Source organism: Astyanax mexicanus, chromosome 8, assembly GCF_023375975.1.
Source record: "Astyanax mexicanus isolate ESR-SI-001 chromosome 8, AstMex3_surface, whole genome shotgun sequence".
NCBI classification, from domain to species: Eukaryota; Metazoa; Chordata; class Actinopteri; order Characiformes; family Acestrorhamphidae; genus Astyanax; species Astyanax mexicanus.
Window position 1 is genome coordinate 58,426,214 of NC_064415.1, and position 18,751 is coordinate 58,444,964.

At 40.5% G+C, this 18,751-nt stretch overlaps 1 protein-coding gene across 4 annotated transcripts in view; it reads right to left on the minus strand.

The window, feature by feature from the left end:
* Positions 1-18,751, minus strand: part of tnr (tenascin R (restrictin, janusin)) — a 164,591-nt gene that overhangs the window by 46,288 nt on the left and 99,552 nt on the right. For all 4 annotated transcript variants that reach the window (XM_022677745.2, XM_022677746.2, XM_022677747.2 and 1 more), the window contains 3 exons: positions 9,608-10,154; positions 6,878-7,354; positions 1,320-1,583 (listed from right to left, as the gene is read on the minus strand). In XM_022677745.2, coding sequence (XP_022533466.2) covers positions 1,320-1,583; positions 6,878-7,354; positions 9,608-10,082 — 1,216 coding nt within the window. In that variant the 5' untranslated portion in view covers positions 10,083-10,154. The remainder of the gene's footprint in view (positions 1-1,319; positions 1,584-6,877; positions 7,355-9,607; positions 10,155-18,751) is intronic.

Below are 18,751 nucleotides of genomic sequence, written 5' to 3' on the forward strand. Positions count from 1 at the left end.
ACATTTGCATGTGAATGTGCTGAAATATATTGACTCAGAACATTTCCACACTATTATACTATTCTTAAAATTAGCATTGACTCACCATTTTAATACAGTTCTATCCATCTGTCTCTCTCTGTCTTTCTCTCTGTCTGTCTGTCTACCTGTCTGTCCGTCCATCCGTCCATATGTCTGTCCGTCTATCTGTTTGTCTGTCTGTCCGTCCATAGGTCCGTAGGTCTGTCTGTCCGTCTGCCCGCCCATCACTTTGTGTGTCTATCTATCTGTCTGTCTGTCTCGTTCCGTATGTCTGTCTGTCTGCCTGTCCATAGGTCTGTCTGTCTGTCCGTCTGCCCGTTCGTAGGTCTGTCTGTCTGTCGGTCCATAGGTCTGTCTGTCTGTCTATCTGTCTGTCTTTCCGTCCGTAGGTCTGTCTGTCCGTTCGTAGGTCTGTCTGTCTGTCTGCCCGTCCGTAGGTCTGTCTGTCTATCTGCCTTTCCGTCCGTAGGTCTGTCTGTCCGTTCGTAGGTCTGTCTGTCTGTCGGTCCATAGGTCTGTCTGTCTGTCTATCTGTCTGTCTTTCCGTCCGTAGGTCTGTCTGTCCGTTCGTAGGTCTGTCTGTCTGTCTGCCCGTCCGTAGGTCTATCTGTCTGTCTGCCCATCCGTAACATTCCCTAAACTATAAGTTAAAACTTCCATTTACCATGTATTTTCTCTCTGTAATACATACAAAGCAGCTGAGCTTAAATCAAATAATTAATCAGGTTTAGATAAAATAAAAAAAACTTCATAAGAAAACAATGAACATTCAATAAAAGCCTAAAAAGCATTAGAAAAACAAAAAAACAATATATAATTCAATTAAGAAAAATAAAATAATTCAGAATAAAAGGATAAGTGGACAGGCTAAATTCAAAGCAAATAAAGTCAATTAAAGAGATAAATCATTAGAATGATTATGTAGCTAACATTAAATAAAATAAATAAAAAAATAAAAAAAACTAATCTAAAAAAGTTACAGGCAGTCTGAAATAAGTGGAGATGGACCGGTCTGTGTTTTTAGGGCTGATTTCGATTGCCGAGATAGCGATGAACGTCTGACGGTTGATGAGCAAGATAAGATACTCCAGCAATCCTCCAGAAATCAGTGTAGATATATTCAGAAGCTCTGTTGCTTTTTAAACGACGCAGGTAGAAATGAAATGGAGTGAAAATAGACTATTGGTGGGGTGTAAGATAGCAATGAGCATTGTGAGCATTGCCCTGCACAGTGTGTATAAGCTGATTTGTATGTATTTTATATGGTTATTAATAAGTTGTAAAAGTGATAGACTCACAGGTGGAGACGAGGGCGCTGACGGGGACGCTGATGACGTTATTGATCACGGCGTAGACGTTAATGCTGTACTCCAGACCCGGCTCCAGCTCTCTGATGGTGGTGTTCGTCACGTTTCCCTCCACCCTCAGCTCCAGCTGGACTCCGCCAGGGCTCGTGGGAACGTAGGTGATCAGGTAATCCGTCACGACCACAGACCCCTCCCACTCCACGTCCACGCTGCGCTCCGTCACGCCCTGCACCCGCAGGTTCACCGCAGGAGCCACTGAGGAGGAAACACCAACACCATCAGTCACTTCAATTCAACCACGGCTCCTAATTTCTTAATGAATAACTTTTAACGTGATTATTATTCAGAGTATCAGTCTAAAAGCTCATCTGCTGAAAATGTACATATTAAATATACATTAAATATTTATAAATAGACTTACAGATGCCAGAAACAGATGCTTCTGTTCATTAGGGGTGGGCGATATGGCCCTAAAATAATATCACAATATTGCATGGTATTTTTGCGTTAACGATACTCTTGGAGATTTGACAAAAACACTGAATTAAAAAATATATATATAAAGAATACACTACTGCAACAAAATGATTTATTGCATATGATATTATATAATATGATATGATATGATATGATATGATATGATGTAGCACATCCCTAACTAAGATATTTAAAATAATCCAATCATTTTTTTAATCAGATTTGTCACAAAAGTCAATGATCCAGAATCCAGTCATGATACCAATAATAATGCACTCCAAATATATATGCACTCCATATATCCTGGATTAAAGTAAAATAAATTATAATGGACAGATATAATCTATATAGGTCTCTAGTAGATATATAATGGGAAACTATGAGAACAGTGTGAATTTTTATTTTGCTAAAAACAGTAATGGGGTGGGTGATGTAATGTTATGCCACCATATTTCAGGGTATAATATAATACTGTTCACCATTTAAAAATGTTGGCGATATTATTAGAATATACGATACGATATGTTATTCTTTATTAGAAGAATAAAAGTTTTACAAAAGCAAACATTTAAAAACATTTTGTATCCTTTTCTTTGTAATTTTTTACAGTTAGATGCAACTTTGTGTTGATCACATTAAATCCCAATAATAAAAAAAATAAATTCATTATCCTCCACCATATGTGGTACTGGGTGAGAAGGCTCCGCCCACTTTCTGAAGTGTGTCCCGCTGCTGCATTATAAATGTGAGAATATAGAACAGCGCAGATTTAACACTAAAACACAAGCTGTGGATCACAGCCCCGACCAAACGAGACGGAGAGAAGCAGGAACGCTGGGAGTTCTCCGGAGACCGAGCTTTAGAGAGGCGGTAAGAAGCCCCCGGGGAGCCCTGAAGACGCTGGAGAGACACTCAGCATCTTCCTGACTCGTCCTCGACAGATGGTCCACCTCCTGCTCCTCCTCCTCCTCCTCCACTGACCCATCAAACTGAGGAACGTTCCTGAGAAACCCACTTAAAGTTTATCACTGCAGAATCTGCTCTACTTACATCCCACCCCAGAGCTGCTGCAGTGTTCTACAGTGTTCAGTAAAACTCTACAATAGTGAGTAATAATTATTAATAATTACCGTATTTTTCACTCTGTAATGCATACTTTAATTTTCCCCCAAAAATTGTCAGTGCGTCTTAAAATCTGCTGCTCCTTATGTATAAATTCTACCAGTCAGGTATTAAGGAGCAGTAAAGCCACTCCACTGAAGTACAGAGTTATACAGGAGTAGTATTAGCATTAGTTACTAAGCGCTAGCTTTTTGGCCAATCACAGGTGAGTATTATCAGGATGTAGTCTGCTTCTGACCCTGGCTAGCACTGCTGGAGCATCAATTGCATTAGACTCTAAGCTCTAGATTTTTGGCCTTTCAGAATTGAGTATATCCACCTGTAGTCTGCTGCTAATCCCAGCTAGCACTTCTGGAGCAGCATTAACATTAGCCTCTAACTGCGCTAATCATTCAGCCATTCAGAGGTCAGTATTATTATTGGCCTGTAGTGTGCTGCTAACCCCGGCTAGCACTGCTGGAACATTAATAGCATTACACTCTAAGATCTAGCATTTCAGTCGTTCAGAGGTGAGTATTATTATTGGCCTGTAGTCTAATGCTAACCCTGGCTAGCACTGCCAGAGCATCCTTAGCATTAGCCTCTAACCGTGCTAGCTATTCAGCCGTTCAGAGATGAGTAGTATTATCGGCCTGTAATCTTCTGCTAACCCTGGCTAGCACTACTGGAGCATTAATAGCATCTAAGCTCTAGCATTTCAGTCGTTCAGAGGTGAGTATTATCAGACTCTAGTCTGTATGTTTACCGTGTTAAAACAAGCTACGTTGGACAAATCGCTAGCTAATATCACCCTTGTTTCAAAGGTTCTCCTACATAGAGTAATTCCTACCAATAGTGGAACAAACTTCCTTCCACTACCAGAACAAAAGCATCAGGATCTTCAAAAACCTCCTAAAGACAGAGCCCTTCAAAGAGCACCTACTCTCCTAACACCTCTAAATACTAAACTAACTACTGCTAATTAACCTTATTCCCTTCTTCCCCTCCTCTTTTCCTCCTCTATCCCACTATATTTCCCTTTAGCCTCCTTTAGGCCTTGCGTTGGACTTCTATGTTCCCTATTGCTAAAACTGTATACATCATTATTTGTAAATCGTTTTCTGATATTCAGCGTCTGATAAATGCAATGTAATGTATTGTTATATAATGTAATTAAATTGCTGATGTAAAAATAAAACAGTAGAAACAGTAAACAGTATAGATGATAAATTGTATATATTGTCCTTCGCCAAAAACTTTAGCTGAAAAAGAAGAAGAAGCAGAAAGAAACGGGCAACTTTTTTTGGAGGTACTGAAAATCTATAGTTCTGTACGCTGCCAGCGGTCAGCTCTGTACTTTCTCTCTCTCTCTTTCTCTCTCTGTCTCAGAAATGAATAGACGAATAGACTGAACTCGCAGTGAAGTCAAGCATGCATGACCGTATCTGTAGAACACACTGCGCCGCTCAGTCTTTTACAGATCCTCGACAGCAAAATTGCTACCAATCGGCTAACGGCTGTCAGATCTGTTCTGAGAGGCAGTCATCGCCTCAGCTACTGAAGCACCGCACACTGTGATCAACATACAAACAACCAACCAACCAACCAGCAGCAAGCAGAGCTTCATAAATATGTAAAATATTACAATATATTCCAACAAGTTAGGGTTCAAGGCCATACTCTAATAATTGGTTGGACCTCCTTTCATGTTGTTAAAGGTCTCATTCAATCATTTTTCTATGTATTTTAAAATGTCTAGTTGTGTCTCCAGTAAGAATGAATACTATGTGAGCTGGTTTTTGTGAAAAAAAATGTGTTCCGATGATCCAGTATAACACTGCTTTAGTCCAGTGGAGGAGTGGGCAGGGACAAACCATAGGATTTCAGCTCTTGCTCATGAATATTTATACATGTATGCAAACATATCGCCTCTGACACCAGGAGACAGTGAGATATTTAAAGACAAAAATACATTTTTACACTAATAACAGTCTTTACAATGTCATATGTTACTTTACAACATGTGTAACAATCCCCTGCTAAGTGCTGTTCAGCCACTGACCTAGTCTTAGAGTCTCTGTAAAACACCAAATCCACCGGAGATCCTATTTAAACCTATAGTTACACACAGAGGTGGGTAGTCCAGATCCAGAAAGTAAAAATCCAACACCTACCTATCTCTATTGTAATTGGCTAGTGGTGTTTTTCCTCCATAGACTAATTCTAACCATTTGTTTCTTAGCTCTGAATTACTGTGTAAAGCATATAAACACTGATGTGTTATTCGCACAAATAACACAGGAATGATTTTTCCAGAGCTGTATATTGTGGTATATTTTAGAAATGAGGTAATATTTAGAAACTATGCATTGCTTTTTTAAGATAAATCGATTAATTAATTAATAAAAAAATGACACTGATGTTACAGAGGACTATTATTTATGATTATACATGATATCTTGTTTTTATATAAATGAGGGAATTGTTGTTGGTTGTCAGTCATCTGAATTTGTAACAGCATCTCTGTTCTCTTCGGGTAATTGAAGGTGAGGACACACCCCCTCATCTCTGTGATAAGGTGAGAAAATAACGCTGGGTAATTGAAGGCGAGGCCACGCCCCCTCATCTCTAGGATGAGATACTGTTGGTGGATCTTCTAAACCCGAGTCGAGAGGAATAAACGGTTCTCCTGCCTCCCCCTCTCGCGCTCTTCTCTTGCGCTCCTCTCGCGCCGCCCTCTCTCTAATTACAATGAAATGAGCAATTCTGTTGCAACCAGGTCTGAGCGAGAGTGAGCAGCAGTGCAGGCTGGGTAATATGATTTTCTCTCTTTTATTCTCGCTCTTTCTCAGGAGCTGACAGCTGTTTGCGCGACGTGGGAGGTTTCTGGCTGGTGGAAGCTGCGAGAGCAGCGCGAGAGGAGCGAGCTGCAGAAATTGCCTCGGCCTCGGCTAATGTGACGCGTCTTCCACAGCGAATGTGACTTTTGACAAATGAACGCTGTTACACCCCGAGCCATCCTCAATTTTACATCTGCGGCTGCAGGCGCAGCAGCATCTGCTCCACTGCTCAGCTCTCAAAACCCACATTTACTCATTCAGCTCGTCCAATCACACGCCACCAATCAAACACTCCGCCCTAATCAGCAGAAATCAGATATTCTATTTTATTTACTTCAGTTCTGGGTACCTTTGTTTAACATTTAAAATTAAAACAAGCTTTATATAAAATATATATATATATATATATATATATATATATATATATATATATATATATATATATATATTGCATATTAATGTTAAGAAAAAAAATATTGCAATATATTTATCGTATATCATCATTGAAAAAAAGTACCTTGATATAAATTTTATATATTGTAATTAAGAAAAAAATATCTGGATTTATATTGTATATCACCATTTAATAAAAGATATTGAGATACAGTATATCGTATAAATCGCCATTGAGAAGAAAATAATGAGATATATATCGCATAGCGCCATTAAGATAAAAAATCTACATACAGTATATGTTATATTACCATTGAGAAAAATTATGGAGATATATATCATAAATCATCATTGAGAAAAAAAAGTGAGATATATATTGTGTGTAAAAAATATTGAGATATATATCGTGAAAAAAATATTGAGATATATATAAAGCCATTGAGAAAAAACATTTAGAGATATATATCCTATATTGCCAACTGAGAAGAAAATATACGAGATATACGTTGTGTATTATCGTTGTGAAAAAAGAATCTTGATATAAATATATAAGAATTAAAAAAATAAAAATATCAAGATATATAATGTATATCATCATTGACAAAAAATGGGAAATATATATTGTATATCACCATTGAGAAAAAAAAATGCAATATATTATCGTATATTACCATTGAGACATTAAATAATGAGATATTAGTATTGATCCTTATCGCCCAGCCCCTAAGTGTTGCTCACCTGCAGCGCAGTCGTCTCCGGCGTACCCCTCCTGGCAGGTGCAGAACCCGTCCCGGCACGCCCCCCTCTGGCTGCAGTTGTTGGCGCAGAAGAGGCGCGAGCAGTCATCCCCTAGGAACCCCGTCCTGCACCGGCACGTCCCGTTCACACAGACGCCCTGATCCGAGCAGTCGTTCAGACAGCGGCTGACCGAGCAGTCCTCCCCCGAGTACGCCTCCTCACACACACACTCCCCGTCCACACACAGCCCGCGGTCCGAGCAGTCCCCCGGACACCTCGCCTCCGAGCAGTTCTCCCCCCCGAAGTCCCGATCACACACACACTCGCCCTCCACACACACACCCTGCCCCGAGCAGTCGTCCACACACCTCGCCTCCGAGCAATTCTTCCCCGTCCAGCCGTCCTCACACACACACCCGCACACCTCCATACTGAACGTCCCGTGACCACTGCACTGCGGGACAAAGTCCAGACGACCTGCGGGAGGAGATCAGGCAAAAATCAGAAGCAGCAAAATCATCAATATACATAAATTACGCTAACATAAAAGTGCTAATAATAACTTTGAAAAGTTAAAGCGCTTACCAAGCTGTTTCTGTCTAAAGAGTGTGAAGAGTGGTTGCTATGCTGTTGCTGCTATGGTTTACCAAGTGGTTGTTAAGGTGTTGCGTTGTTGCTTGCTAAAGATTTGCTAAACTCTTGCTATCATATCTGTGGTAATTGCATTGGTGTTGCTAATTGGTTGCTAGCATGGACGTAGCATGGACATGTCCCCCTTTTTTGCAATTAAAAAACAATGTCACGCTATAATAAATAGAGACGGAAGAAGCGCTAGGACCCTTTTAGCCCACCCACAAGCTCATTGACTGGCTCTGCCATTTCTTGTTAACGTGTCATTGGGCCCTGCGGCTGTCACTTTATCTTAGCCCCCCCACCCCCTCGGTTCTCAAGCCATTTGTGCCCACCCCACCTATGAAATCAAAATTTCGTCCATGGTTTCCAGGCAGTCGCTAACATATTCCAAGGTGTTGCTGTGGCTAAGGTGTTTTTAATTGGTTCCTGAGTATTTGCTACAATCTCTAAGGTGGAGTTATGCTACCCAGGCTTGGAACAGGCCCGAGTCATGATATCACCACCACCACCACCATGTTTGGTGGATGAGCTTTATATGCTAATATGTTGAGTTTTCCTTTCTTTAATCATAATGCTTCTCATTTTAACCAAAATTATTATTTAAACTGTGAATTATTAAGTCCACAAAATATTGTTTCATTAATCCTCCGGTTTGTCCATGTAACCTTTAGTAAACTGCAGGTGGGCAGCAATGTTTAATGCCCAGAGTTTTCTCTTTTAGAGATGGATATAATCAGATATAATTAGCATGTGCTATATATTTCATTGAAAATGAGAACATTGGAAATGTAACATATATTGACATTGTCCTTTACTTTGCATGTCCTGCGATTTGATTACTGCGCATGCACACATTGCAAGGCAGATGCAGATGCTGAAACGTTATATTCTGCAGCTCTAATGTATACTGAAATATGTAATCTCCTATATTAGACTAGGTAAACAGTACAGTTTTTCACAGCACAGCCTGGTGCTAGTCTTAATTACTCACTGCACACTTTCATCACTTTGGATGTTAAAGACCCCAGAATCACCAGACTGAAACTGAGGCAACAGCTTGCAATCTCATTAGCTCTGACAAATATAGCCGAGCTCGCGCCAGCGTCCCGGAGATCCGCTGCACCTTGGAATACTTAGCTTTACACCAAAGGTCTGGGGGAAAGACCTCTGTGACAATGGCTGTGTAATTAATCTCCCATCTAACCTCATTTGTTCAGCTTAACATGACTTTCTCCTCCCTGCTGCAGAGTTTCAGCTGTTTTTAGAGCCCCGGAGGAACGGCGGAGCCTCGGCGTGCAGGTGCAATTCCGCTAAAGCGCACCGCTGAGGTTTTAAACAAGCACAACGTTACCGCCATCCACGCCAATGTTCTCCCAGCAGATACCTCCACCACCTCCAACCAGCGCACTGCTGCAGAACAGGGAACCGAGAGACACACTGATACTGTCTACTGACCATCACTGACCATCACTGACCAGTCGTGATGCTCATTGCTATCTTACACCCTTTAACACCCGTCAACACTCTATTTTCACACCTTACACCGTTAAAATAGCATGTGAGTTTATGAATATATCTACACTGATGATTTGGTGTGATGGTCTGAGAGTGATGCATGTTCAGGAAAATTTCTGGTGTGTTTCTATTTTGGCGTACAGGTGCGCCACTGACCAATGAAAACCCTGACAACAGTCAACAGTCAGCTGTCCATATCTATCTTAGCTACACAAAGTGCTGCGCTGTTAAGATACGAACGTGCCAAAGTATAAAGTGCTACCACTATGATCAGGATCGCCAGTTCGAATCCCAGTCATGCAGCTTGCCATCAGCTGCCTGACCCCCCGAAAGAGCACAATTGGCTGGCCTTGCTCTCTCTGGGTGGGTACAGTACAGTAGATGGCGCTCTCTCTTTCCCCTCATCACTCATAGGGTGATGTGGATCAGCACAAGGCTGCATCTGTGAGCTGTTGTATCGGAACCGAAGTCACTGCGCATAGTCACAGTTTGGAAAGAGGTGGAGTCTGAATTCACATGTGTTGGAGGAGGTGTGTGATCCTAAAGAGTGGGTGGGGGTGAAAAATGGGAGCTGGGACTCACCGACAACAGAGCTCTCTCCGCAGCATCCGCCGCTGCACTGCTCCCGCAGCATCGACACCTCCCTCTCCAGCATCTCCACCCGGCTGGCCAGCTGCTGCAGCATGGCGGAGGTGGAGGCGGGGCAGCCGCACGCCTGTTTGGGGATGTTGATGCGGTGGGTGAAGGTCACCTGGCTGTCGGAGTCGGCGGTCTGCTCCGTGTACTCGGTGGGCAGTTTATCGGGGGGCGGGGAGTCCGAGCTGGAGTCCAGATCCACGGAGCACAGGGACTCCAGCGGAACGTTGATGTTGTAGATGTGGTTGAAGATCATTGGCTGCGTCTGGTTGCTCTGGAGGTCGTCGGGGGTCTGCCGTCTGAACCTGGTGGTCCTCACCAGTTTAGCATCACGAGCTGGGAGGGCTTCAGCTCCGAGGAACGTCAGCATCAGGACCAGCAGAGAGCTCCACATCACCACCACGCCGCACCCGCACATCATAGCTGAGGTGGAGGGTCTTTATTAAGATGGAGGATCTTTAGATTCCAATCCGAACTGCTGATTTGTTCAAATCTGTGAACACAACCAGAATAGATTAGAACTGAATTAGAATTAGAATTGAACCATTTTTTTTTTTACTTCTAAAAGAAAACTAAGGTTCATTTCATTGCATTCTGTACTTTTAGTCTGGTTAGATATTAAACTGCAGTAAAGTGACTGTGCATGATAAAGACGCGAAGAAATGGTTTTATATTAATTTTAGAATATTTGTATTGTAAGTTGTTTGAACTTACAGTCAAATTTAGACACGTTTATCCAACTAAAACAACCAAATTCTTGAAAAACAGCAGGGTCAATAACAAAACAGCAGCATATATAAACCACGTATCAAGCAGTCCAAGGTCAAACACAGAAAATACAAACCAGAGGAAAGGCTAAAGTGGAAAGTAAGAGTCAAAAAAAGGGTCAGTAACAAGGCAATTTATAGAAAGGGCATGGCAAAAGTGAAGTCAGAAAAGTCAGAAAACAAAACAGGTCGGTAACAGTAGATAAAACAAAGAAATGCATTGTATGAGAGCTTGCAAACTAGTTGCAATCCTTGGCAGAGAACAAACGGAAGTTAAGGGTCTATAAACATGGGTGAACAGGTGTTAGCAATCAATATCCAGGTGAGCGGGAACGCCATAGTGCCACATGATCATATACTAATGCAGACTGTTGACTTTTGATTTTGGTTCTGTATTAGTAAACTTTGATGGATCACAGCTATTCTATTCTATTCTTAACTCTGATATTGAGTTTTCATTACTGGATTTTGCTGTTGCTAAAAGTTTATGGAGAAATTTCAAAAAGTAAAGAATAAAAAAATTAATGTTTTGCTGTGTACATAAGATTGCCATGTAATATAAATGAAATGTATTGTAATTCATGGTGCAAGGACTATTAATTGAGCTTATTTATCAGTTTTTTGTGAATGTTACACAATTCATTAATGTTATATTATATTTAATGACCTGATAAAATATATTTTAGTGCCGTTGCTGACAGGTTTCGGTTAGTAGTACGATGTTTTGTTAGAATTTAGACATACCAGTCCTGCTTAAAATGTATTCAAACCTTTCCTAACCTTTAAAAAAGGGTTTTATTGTGCTTTTATCAATTCCAATTCTTCAGTGCCTTCTCAGGTTAAACTTTTCAAAGTTTGCGATAGAGGATAGAGGATAGAGGCGAGGATGATAACGAGCACATCACTTAATCAATAATCAGTTCCCTGCTGCCCCACCCCTAAACCCATACATCACCCAGTACCCCTCCCAAACACATCCTCCTATATATTTTTTTTTGCATTTTTCGAATTTGAGCTGAGGGTGGGGTCGCCTAAAATCAGAGGGATTGCTTTCAAAATATGATTATTTTTTGTTTTAAATGTTTTTCTCTGATCAGTAGCTGAATGTAAACGCTGTGTTAGTAGAAAATTAAAGGAGGTAAAATATCACGCTCTCTTAAATGGTAAATCTCAGGAGGCATTTCAGGAGAACACGCTGATCCTCATGCTGCTCTGGGTTTTCTAATTGAAGGCTCTGCTAATTGAGCCTCTGTGTTTTTGGCACGCTGAATTCCCATTCTCTTAAAGGGCTGGGGGGGCAAACACTGGGCACTGCCAAGACCCCGAGTCCAAATGGATGATTCCCAGCAGCCCCTGCTCTAAACGGACGACCTGATCGCACCCTGCTTCTGCTTCTGACGGAACCGAGTAGCTCAGGAAGCCGCGGCCGATAATGACAGATATGCCCCATTAGAGAGAACAGCAGAGCATGGAAAATCCCTTTAATAATTCCACTTTAAACAGACGAGCGGAGAGAAGGAACGTGTTTATCACTCGGGCGTTTTTTTTTTTTTAGCAGTGCCGCTAACAGGGTTGTGATTTCAGAGCGAGCGTTTTTTATTCAGCAGAATGTATTTAGCGGAAGTATAAAAAAAGCATAAAGTGTTTGTGCTTTTTTAATTTTCACATTCTGAAGATGTTTGGAGGGTAAAGAGAGCTGGAGACGGAAACAAGATGATGCCAGAATTAAAAAACAGCTCTGAAAAACAAATACGGCAAATAACTGAGGAATAAGTGGGGAATAAGTGACTATAGGCTGTATAATATGATATTATCTTAATATTTAAACAATGATATATATATATATATATGTATGTCCTGGATGAAGAGAATAATGAAGCTTGTTTAATAATTTTACTTTACTGTTACACTGAGTAAACTTGCACTTATTAAAGATCAAAGAGGCACTAAACCCTAAACCAACATACCAGTCGTGCTTAAAATTTACCTTAAAAAAAAATGCTTTTATTGTGCTTTTATCAATTCAGTCTCAGCAGTGCCTTCTCAGGTTGAACTGAGTTTGATATAGGCGAGGATGATGCAGATCAGTCAATCAATAATCAATTCCCTTCTGCCCTGCCTCTAAACCCATACATCACCCAGGGCCCCTCCCAAACAACTTTCCCCGCCCTCCTCCGGCTCTTGGAGGTAGGCGGTCTGTCATAAACCCTGGAGATACCAGCCAATAGCGTTCGCTGAGGGAGGCGACCCTGACCCCATGAAAAATGAAGCTCGAGAGCAACATTTTCTTCAGCGCGCTCACCATTCACACGGTTCACTTTTTTTTGCTCGCTAGTTTCAAATTTTTGCTCACAATAAGTTAATTCACACACTTAAAATGTTGAACCACGCTGGTTATTTTTTTTCATCTGTTATTTTGACATTGATGTGACGCCGTAGGGGGTGATTAGGATGGAATGGCAGTGCCAGTATAAACAGAACCCATATATAACAGTCGTGTAAATATGGAATAATAGCTGGTAGCTGGTAAGTCTGGTAAAGTGAACGAGTGCGTAAAGTTTTTAAAGTTCACAGTTTTAAGACTTTAGATACAGTAGATTGCTATTCAGCGGTTCTGTTCTCTGGGATTCATGAACTCGTCAGAGCGACGGGTTCAGTCGGAGGTTTTGAGTTTACCTCTGAAAGGCAGGCGAGCTCACGGCTGAACCGCTGATAGAATACGAGGCGAGGCGAGGCGGTGTGACTCGACTCAATAAGAACAGATTAACTTGTCATTTTTCCGAGGCCTCTTTGCATCAGATGAAATGTTTAGTGTTACTGTAGCCGACTCTGGCGGAAGAAGAGTCGCCGGGGGGGAAAGTGAAAGAAAGGACAGACATGTTTATCATTATTATTATTATTACTACTATTACTATTATCAGAAGTGTATAAAAGGCTGTAATCTCCCCGTTTCTGCAGCGCGGCTTTGAGGGGTAAATTGGAGGCGCTGTCGTTGTGTACTTACTGTGTTTGGTTTGATCTCTGAAGGCAGAGTCATAAGTCATAAGAGAGTGTTATTATAGGATCTGATTCATGTCCTCCTCTCTTTCCCAACATCACTGAGCCACGACTAAGCAGCAGACAGTTACTTTTAAGTCCCCCGTTTTTATTCTGGTGATTGAGTGCTGATAAAAGGCATGTCTGTTTGGAACGGCCCGCTGTCAGTCCAATAAAGATGGAAAATGTCAGAGGAGATAATCACTCGGCGAGCGGAATCCCAGCGCTCAGCAGCCTGTCCTTTACCACTCCCTCATTTCTCACTTTGCTTTTGTCCTCAGCTTTGTCGCAGATAAAGAGCAATCCAGTGAAAATCCCTCAATCAACAGCCTGAATCCAGCCATTCTCTCTCCACTGCCCCTTTCTGAACTCAGAAAAAAAGTGCACTGATAATCCAGAACATTTACATATAGAGTTTTAAAACTAGACAAAGCACTATATAAACTATAAAAACACTTTATAATAACTTTCTTTAATATATTTTTAACTAATGATGTTTTTCAGTAGATGTGAAAAAAACAATTTGAATATTAACAAATTCTCACACATATTTATTATTTACTTATTTATCAGCATGGATTTTCATATAAAAATGTTTTTTGCAAATCATTAGCAAAGCTCATCAGAATTTGAATAATTAACATTAATAAATCGCTCGTAAAAAAGGGAAAAAAGTTTATCAATTGCAGTTGTTTTTACCTAGTAAATCCTTAAAGACCACAACACTAACGGTGAGTCTCAGTGACAAAAGGACATTGAATCCATTGTGTTCTATCGTGTAATATAAAACTAACGTCCACATATGTGGACTTTATCTTTTTTTATCTTTTTTTTTTTTTTAGAAACTACATGATGTAAAAAGATAATTATTCTTTTTTTTCTTTGTTTTTACACTAATCAGGTGCCAATCAGCCCAAATCGCAAAGAGAAATAAAAAATGCATGCTATGCACGAGTTCGGGTTTTAGGAGGTTAATTCAGTAGAGTAGGACAGAAATGCTTGTTTATCAAGGAAAGTGTTTATTTTTGTGTAGTAAAAACATCAGGTGTGTTGAAATTTTACTCTTGGGTCTGGATTCCAGCCAGTGCTTTTAAAATTGCGGTGCACGCGGTTATGTAGTGGTTATGTAGTTGCTATTATTGCCATTATCTTCCCATTATCAGCGCGGCGTCTCCGGCAGCGGCGCGGGCGTTATCTCAGGAAGAGGTTAATGCTTTTGTCGACCCGTTGATGTCTCAGAGCCGCGGAGCCTCCAGTGCTTATCACTCTTATCTACTGTACCCTGTTTACCTGCAGCGCGGTGTTCTGATGAAATTGTGACTGGAGAACACGGAACACACTTTAGCAGATCATGGGATAGCCATCGATTGGACGGCGCTGGAAATTTACTTCCTCAAACACCAGAGCCTTAAAACCATCACCCAATCTAAACTGGAGATCAGGACATCATGCATCACGCTGCAGTAGCCTACAGAGCCTACGCCCACACACACACACTGAAAATATATATACACTATATACGCATACTCTCTTATATTCACTATATTACGCATTTACTAGGTAAAAAACTACCTACTCCAGTTAAGAGTATATTTGATTAGTGAGATAAAATACAGCTTTCTATCAGACAATCTAATTGTCTATAAAAATCTAAGAAATCTAAGAAATAGAAGTGTATTGTTTATGTCAGCCTGCCTGTTCTGGACTCCTGGAGTTCCCAGCATGCACCCTCACACATGCAACTCTCACACACAAATGATTATGTGATGCTACAGCGTTCCCACTCACCGAGATAGTGATTGCTAACACCTGTTCACCCATGTATATGGATCCCCCACTTCCGTTTATACCCTGACGACCCTGACCTCCCCGTCTATTAATTGCCTTTTGTCTATTGATTAACACTTTGTGTTGGACGGGATTATTTTCTCAGAGGGACATCTGTGAAACATATCTCACTCTTCTACTCAGTGATAAAACTTCTGCATCCGGACAGGAGGATCAGTGAGTTTTAGGCTTTTTTCTCTGTCACATGACATTGCGGCGTTCAGTAGCTCCTCCATTTCCACTCAATGTTTGTGTTTTTAACATGGATCTCTGTGGAAACGTGAGGAGACGAAACTCAGAGATGTGCTTTAATAAATACTTTTTATTTTATTTTGTATTTGCGAGTGTCTTGTCTTGTGTCTGGTCTGTATGACAGTTTCGATTATTTTTTTTTAGAATAATCAGATAACTGCAGAAATCTGATCATATACAGACGTTTGAGTGTATGCTGAAACTCTTTTTCCAACTTTTGATATCTCTACACATTTGATATAACTTGATGTAACTTCTGTATCACACACAACTTTCAAAATAAAAATATTCAGTTTATCGTTTCTGTAAAAATGACCCGCAGCATCAGAATGTGAATGTTTTCTTATCGTTTTCAGTGAGATGCATGCCAGCATACACTCTCACACTCTCAAACTCTCACACGGACACAGACACGCTTCCTGTTTCCTAAAAGAAGCTTACACAAGCCATTACACGCTGCTGCTGAATAATGCATGCACGCTGCATTGATGTTTGCTCACTCCTGCGCTGGGCTTGATCACGGAGCGTTCCCGTCCCCACGGGGAGAGGAACCCGTGTCCTAACAGCAGAAAAATCCTCCACATATCACTATCAGCTCCTCCAATCACACACCAACCAACATTACACCATTACACCATTCCCATCTCCTGCTTTTGCTTCTGCAGGAGATCCAACTCCAACAGCTCTCTACTACAAGCAGCACACAAACAACCAGCAGTCAGTGACTCAATGTATCAATGTGTCTTTGCTATCGTAACATCAGGAAAAGTACACCTTGTGCACAACACGAAATGCAAAGTAAAAGACATGTACCATTATTATTTTTCTCATTTTTTATTAATCAGGAGTGTGGTTAATTTTGGGCATAATGTGAAACAAACAAACCAATCAATGTGTCATTTTAAGAGCTATTCATTCCCTTTAAGTGAGTCAGGTGAGCTCTAATTTTGGCGTATTGCTATTTTAACGGTGCAGCTACCTGGACGTATCCAACAAACAAACTCTTCTCAGCAGAGGAAACTGAGCTGCTGGTTGACGCTGTGAAGGAGCTCCAGCAGCTCATTTATTGCAGGAACAGCAATGCTATTTTATTTACTATTCTGTTTAATGCTAATGTAAAAATTGGGTTTGTGCATGACTGAACAGGTCTCAGACAAGTGCAGATGTAGTACAGATCTGTTATTAAATAAGAAATAAATCAGAATACAAAAGGTTGTCAAAACGAGCAGGGTCAGTAACAGTAAACAGCAGCAATATAGAAAACACATATCATAAACAATAAACAGTCCAGGGGTCACACACATCAGGGCAGTATCGGATAAAAGTCAAAAACCATAGTCGGAGAGTGCTGAATAGAGTTGCTGCTTTACTCCTGGTGCAAAAATTCAAGCAGTTCAGAGGTTTTCAATTTGGTAAAATCAAAGAAACTCATCTTTTTAAGTACTCTTATTTTATTTCCAGAGCTGTATTCAGAAGTACTGTTGCTTTTTAATCGATGCAGGTAAAATAGACTGTTGGCGGGGTGTAAGATAGCAATGAGTATAGGGTGTAAGATGTTAAATAAACCTGTTAAATAAACCTGAGCTGTGTCACAACTTCCGTGGGACACTTTTTCCCTGAGGAGACAGACCTTCCTCATTTATCTCCTTGTCACAGCTGATCTCTCTCTCTCTCTCTCTCTCTCTCTCTGTCTCTCTCTCTCTGAGCAGGTAAAGGAGTTGTCTGTCAGTTCGGCGGGTGGGTGGAGGGGGTGGTGGGGGTGTTGGTGGAGGTGGGGTTGACTCCGTAACCCCTATTTGCACAGGTTAATGTCCAAACACCCCGACACCAACACAGCAGAGCAACATTACCATTCCCCCCTCATTACTCTAACACACCGCCTCCAGATTGCCTTGTCTTTCAGGATCATTGGAGCTTGTTCACTTCCTGTACCTGTGACCCACCAGCCTCAAAAAATCTCCTACAGAACCGCGGCCGAGGAGCAGGTAAACCGAGACTCGACAAACAAAAACGCTAAAGTTCCTGCAGTTCCTGCTGCTGTCAGAGACTCCAGGCTGAATTTTAACCAGAATAAACTGAGTACAGATCCAGATTTAGCTTATTTGCAATTAGATTTTTACCAAATTAAAAACCTCTGGAATATAATCAAGAGGAAGATGGATGATCACAAACCATCAAACCACCAAACTGAACTGCTTGAATTTTTGCACCAGGAGTAAAGCAGCATAAAGTTATCTAAAAGCAGTGTGTAAGACTGGTGGAGGAGAACATGATGAAAAGATGCATGAAAAAAAACTGTGATTAAAAACCATCAGGATTATTCCACCAAATATTGATTATTTCTGAACTCTTAAAACTTTATGAATATGAACTTGTTTTCTTTATTTGCATTATTTGAGGTCTGAAGGTCTGCATATTTTTTGTTATTTCAGCCATATTGTTTTTTATTTGTAATTTGGGAGAAATGTTGTCTGTAGTTTATAGAATAAAACAACAATGTTCATTTTACTCAAACATAAACCTATAAATAGCAAAATCAGATAAACTGATTCAGAACCTGAAGCGCTCTCTTATTTTCTTATTATTTTTCATTTTTAGTTGCTCACTAAATTGTCTGTCCTGCAACAGAGATATACTTTTAGTTTTTGGCATAAAGCCAATATTAATCCATTAAAGAACAGTATTTTTAAGTTATTTTAGGAATTTGGATTTATAGGTGAGTCAACAACATTAACATTAATTTCCATTACTTTTTTATATTGAGACTGGACTGTGTTTCTTTTTTTCTTAATACTTCTGTTTGTTTTTTGCAGATAAAAAAAAAAAAAAACATCATGCACTTTTTCTACTCTTTACTCTGTTTAACTTTTTGGAGTAGCTGCAAAACGTTTAAAAAAATAACATTCTAATTCCTAATTCACTATATTCTCCATTAACAAAGTGTTATCATTACTGTTTGGTCAATAAATAATCAAAGTGTTGGGCTTGGTTTAGTAGTTGTGAATGTGCTTGTTGAGAGCAGCAGCTTTAATGATTGGAGTGTTTGCCGCGCTGCAGTCGGGGACAGATCTGCTTTTATGTTTTTATTCTTTATTCTGTTTGTATCCAGCAGTGAGGAGCTTTAAGCAGGAGCGTCTGTACTCCGGCTGAATGATCACACGGTTTAATGTCATATTTTACTGCTTATGATTGAACAGCAGGAGATAAG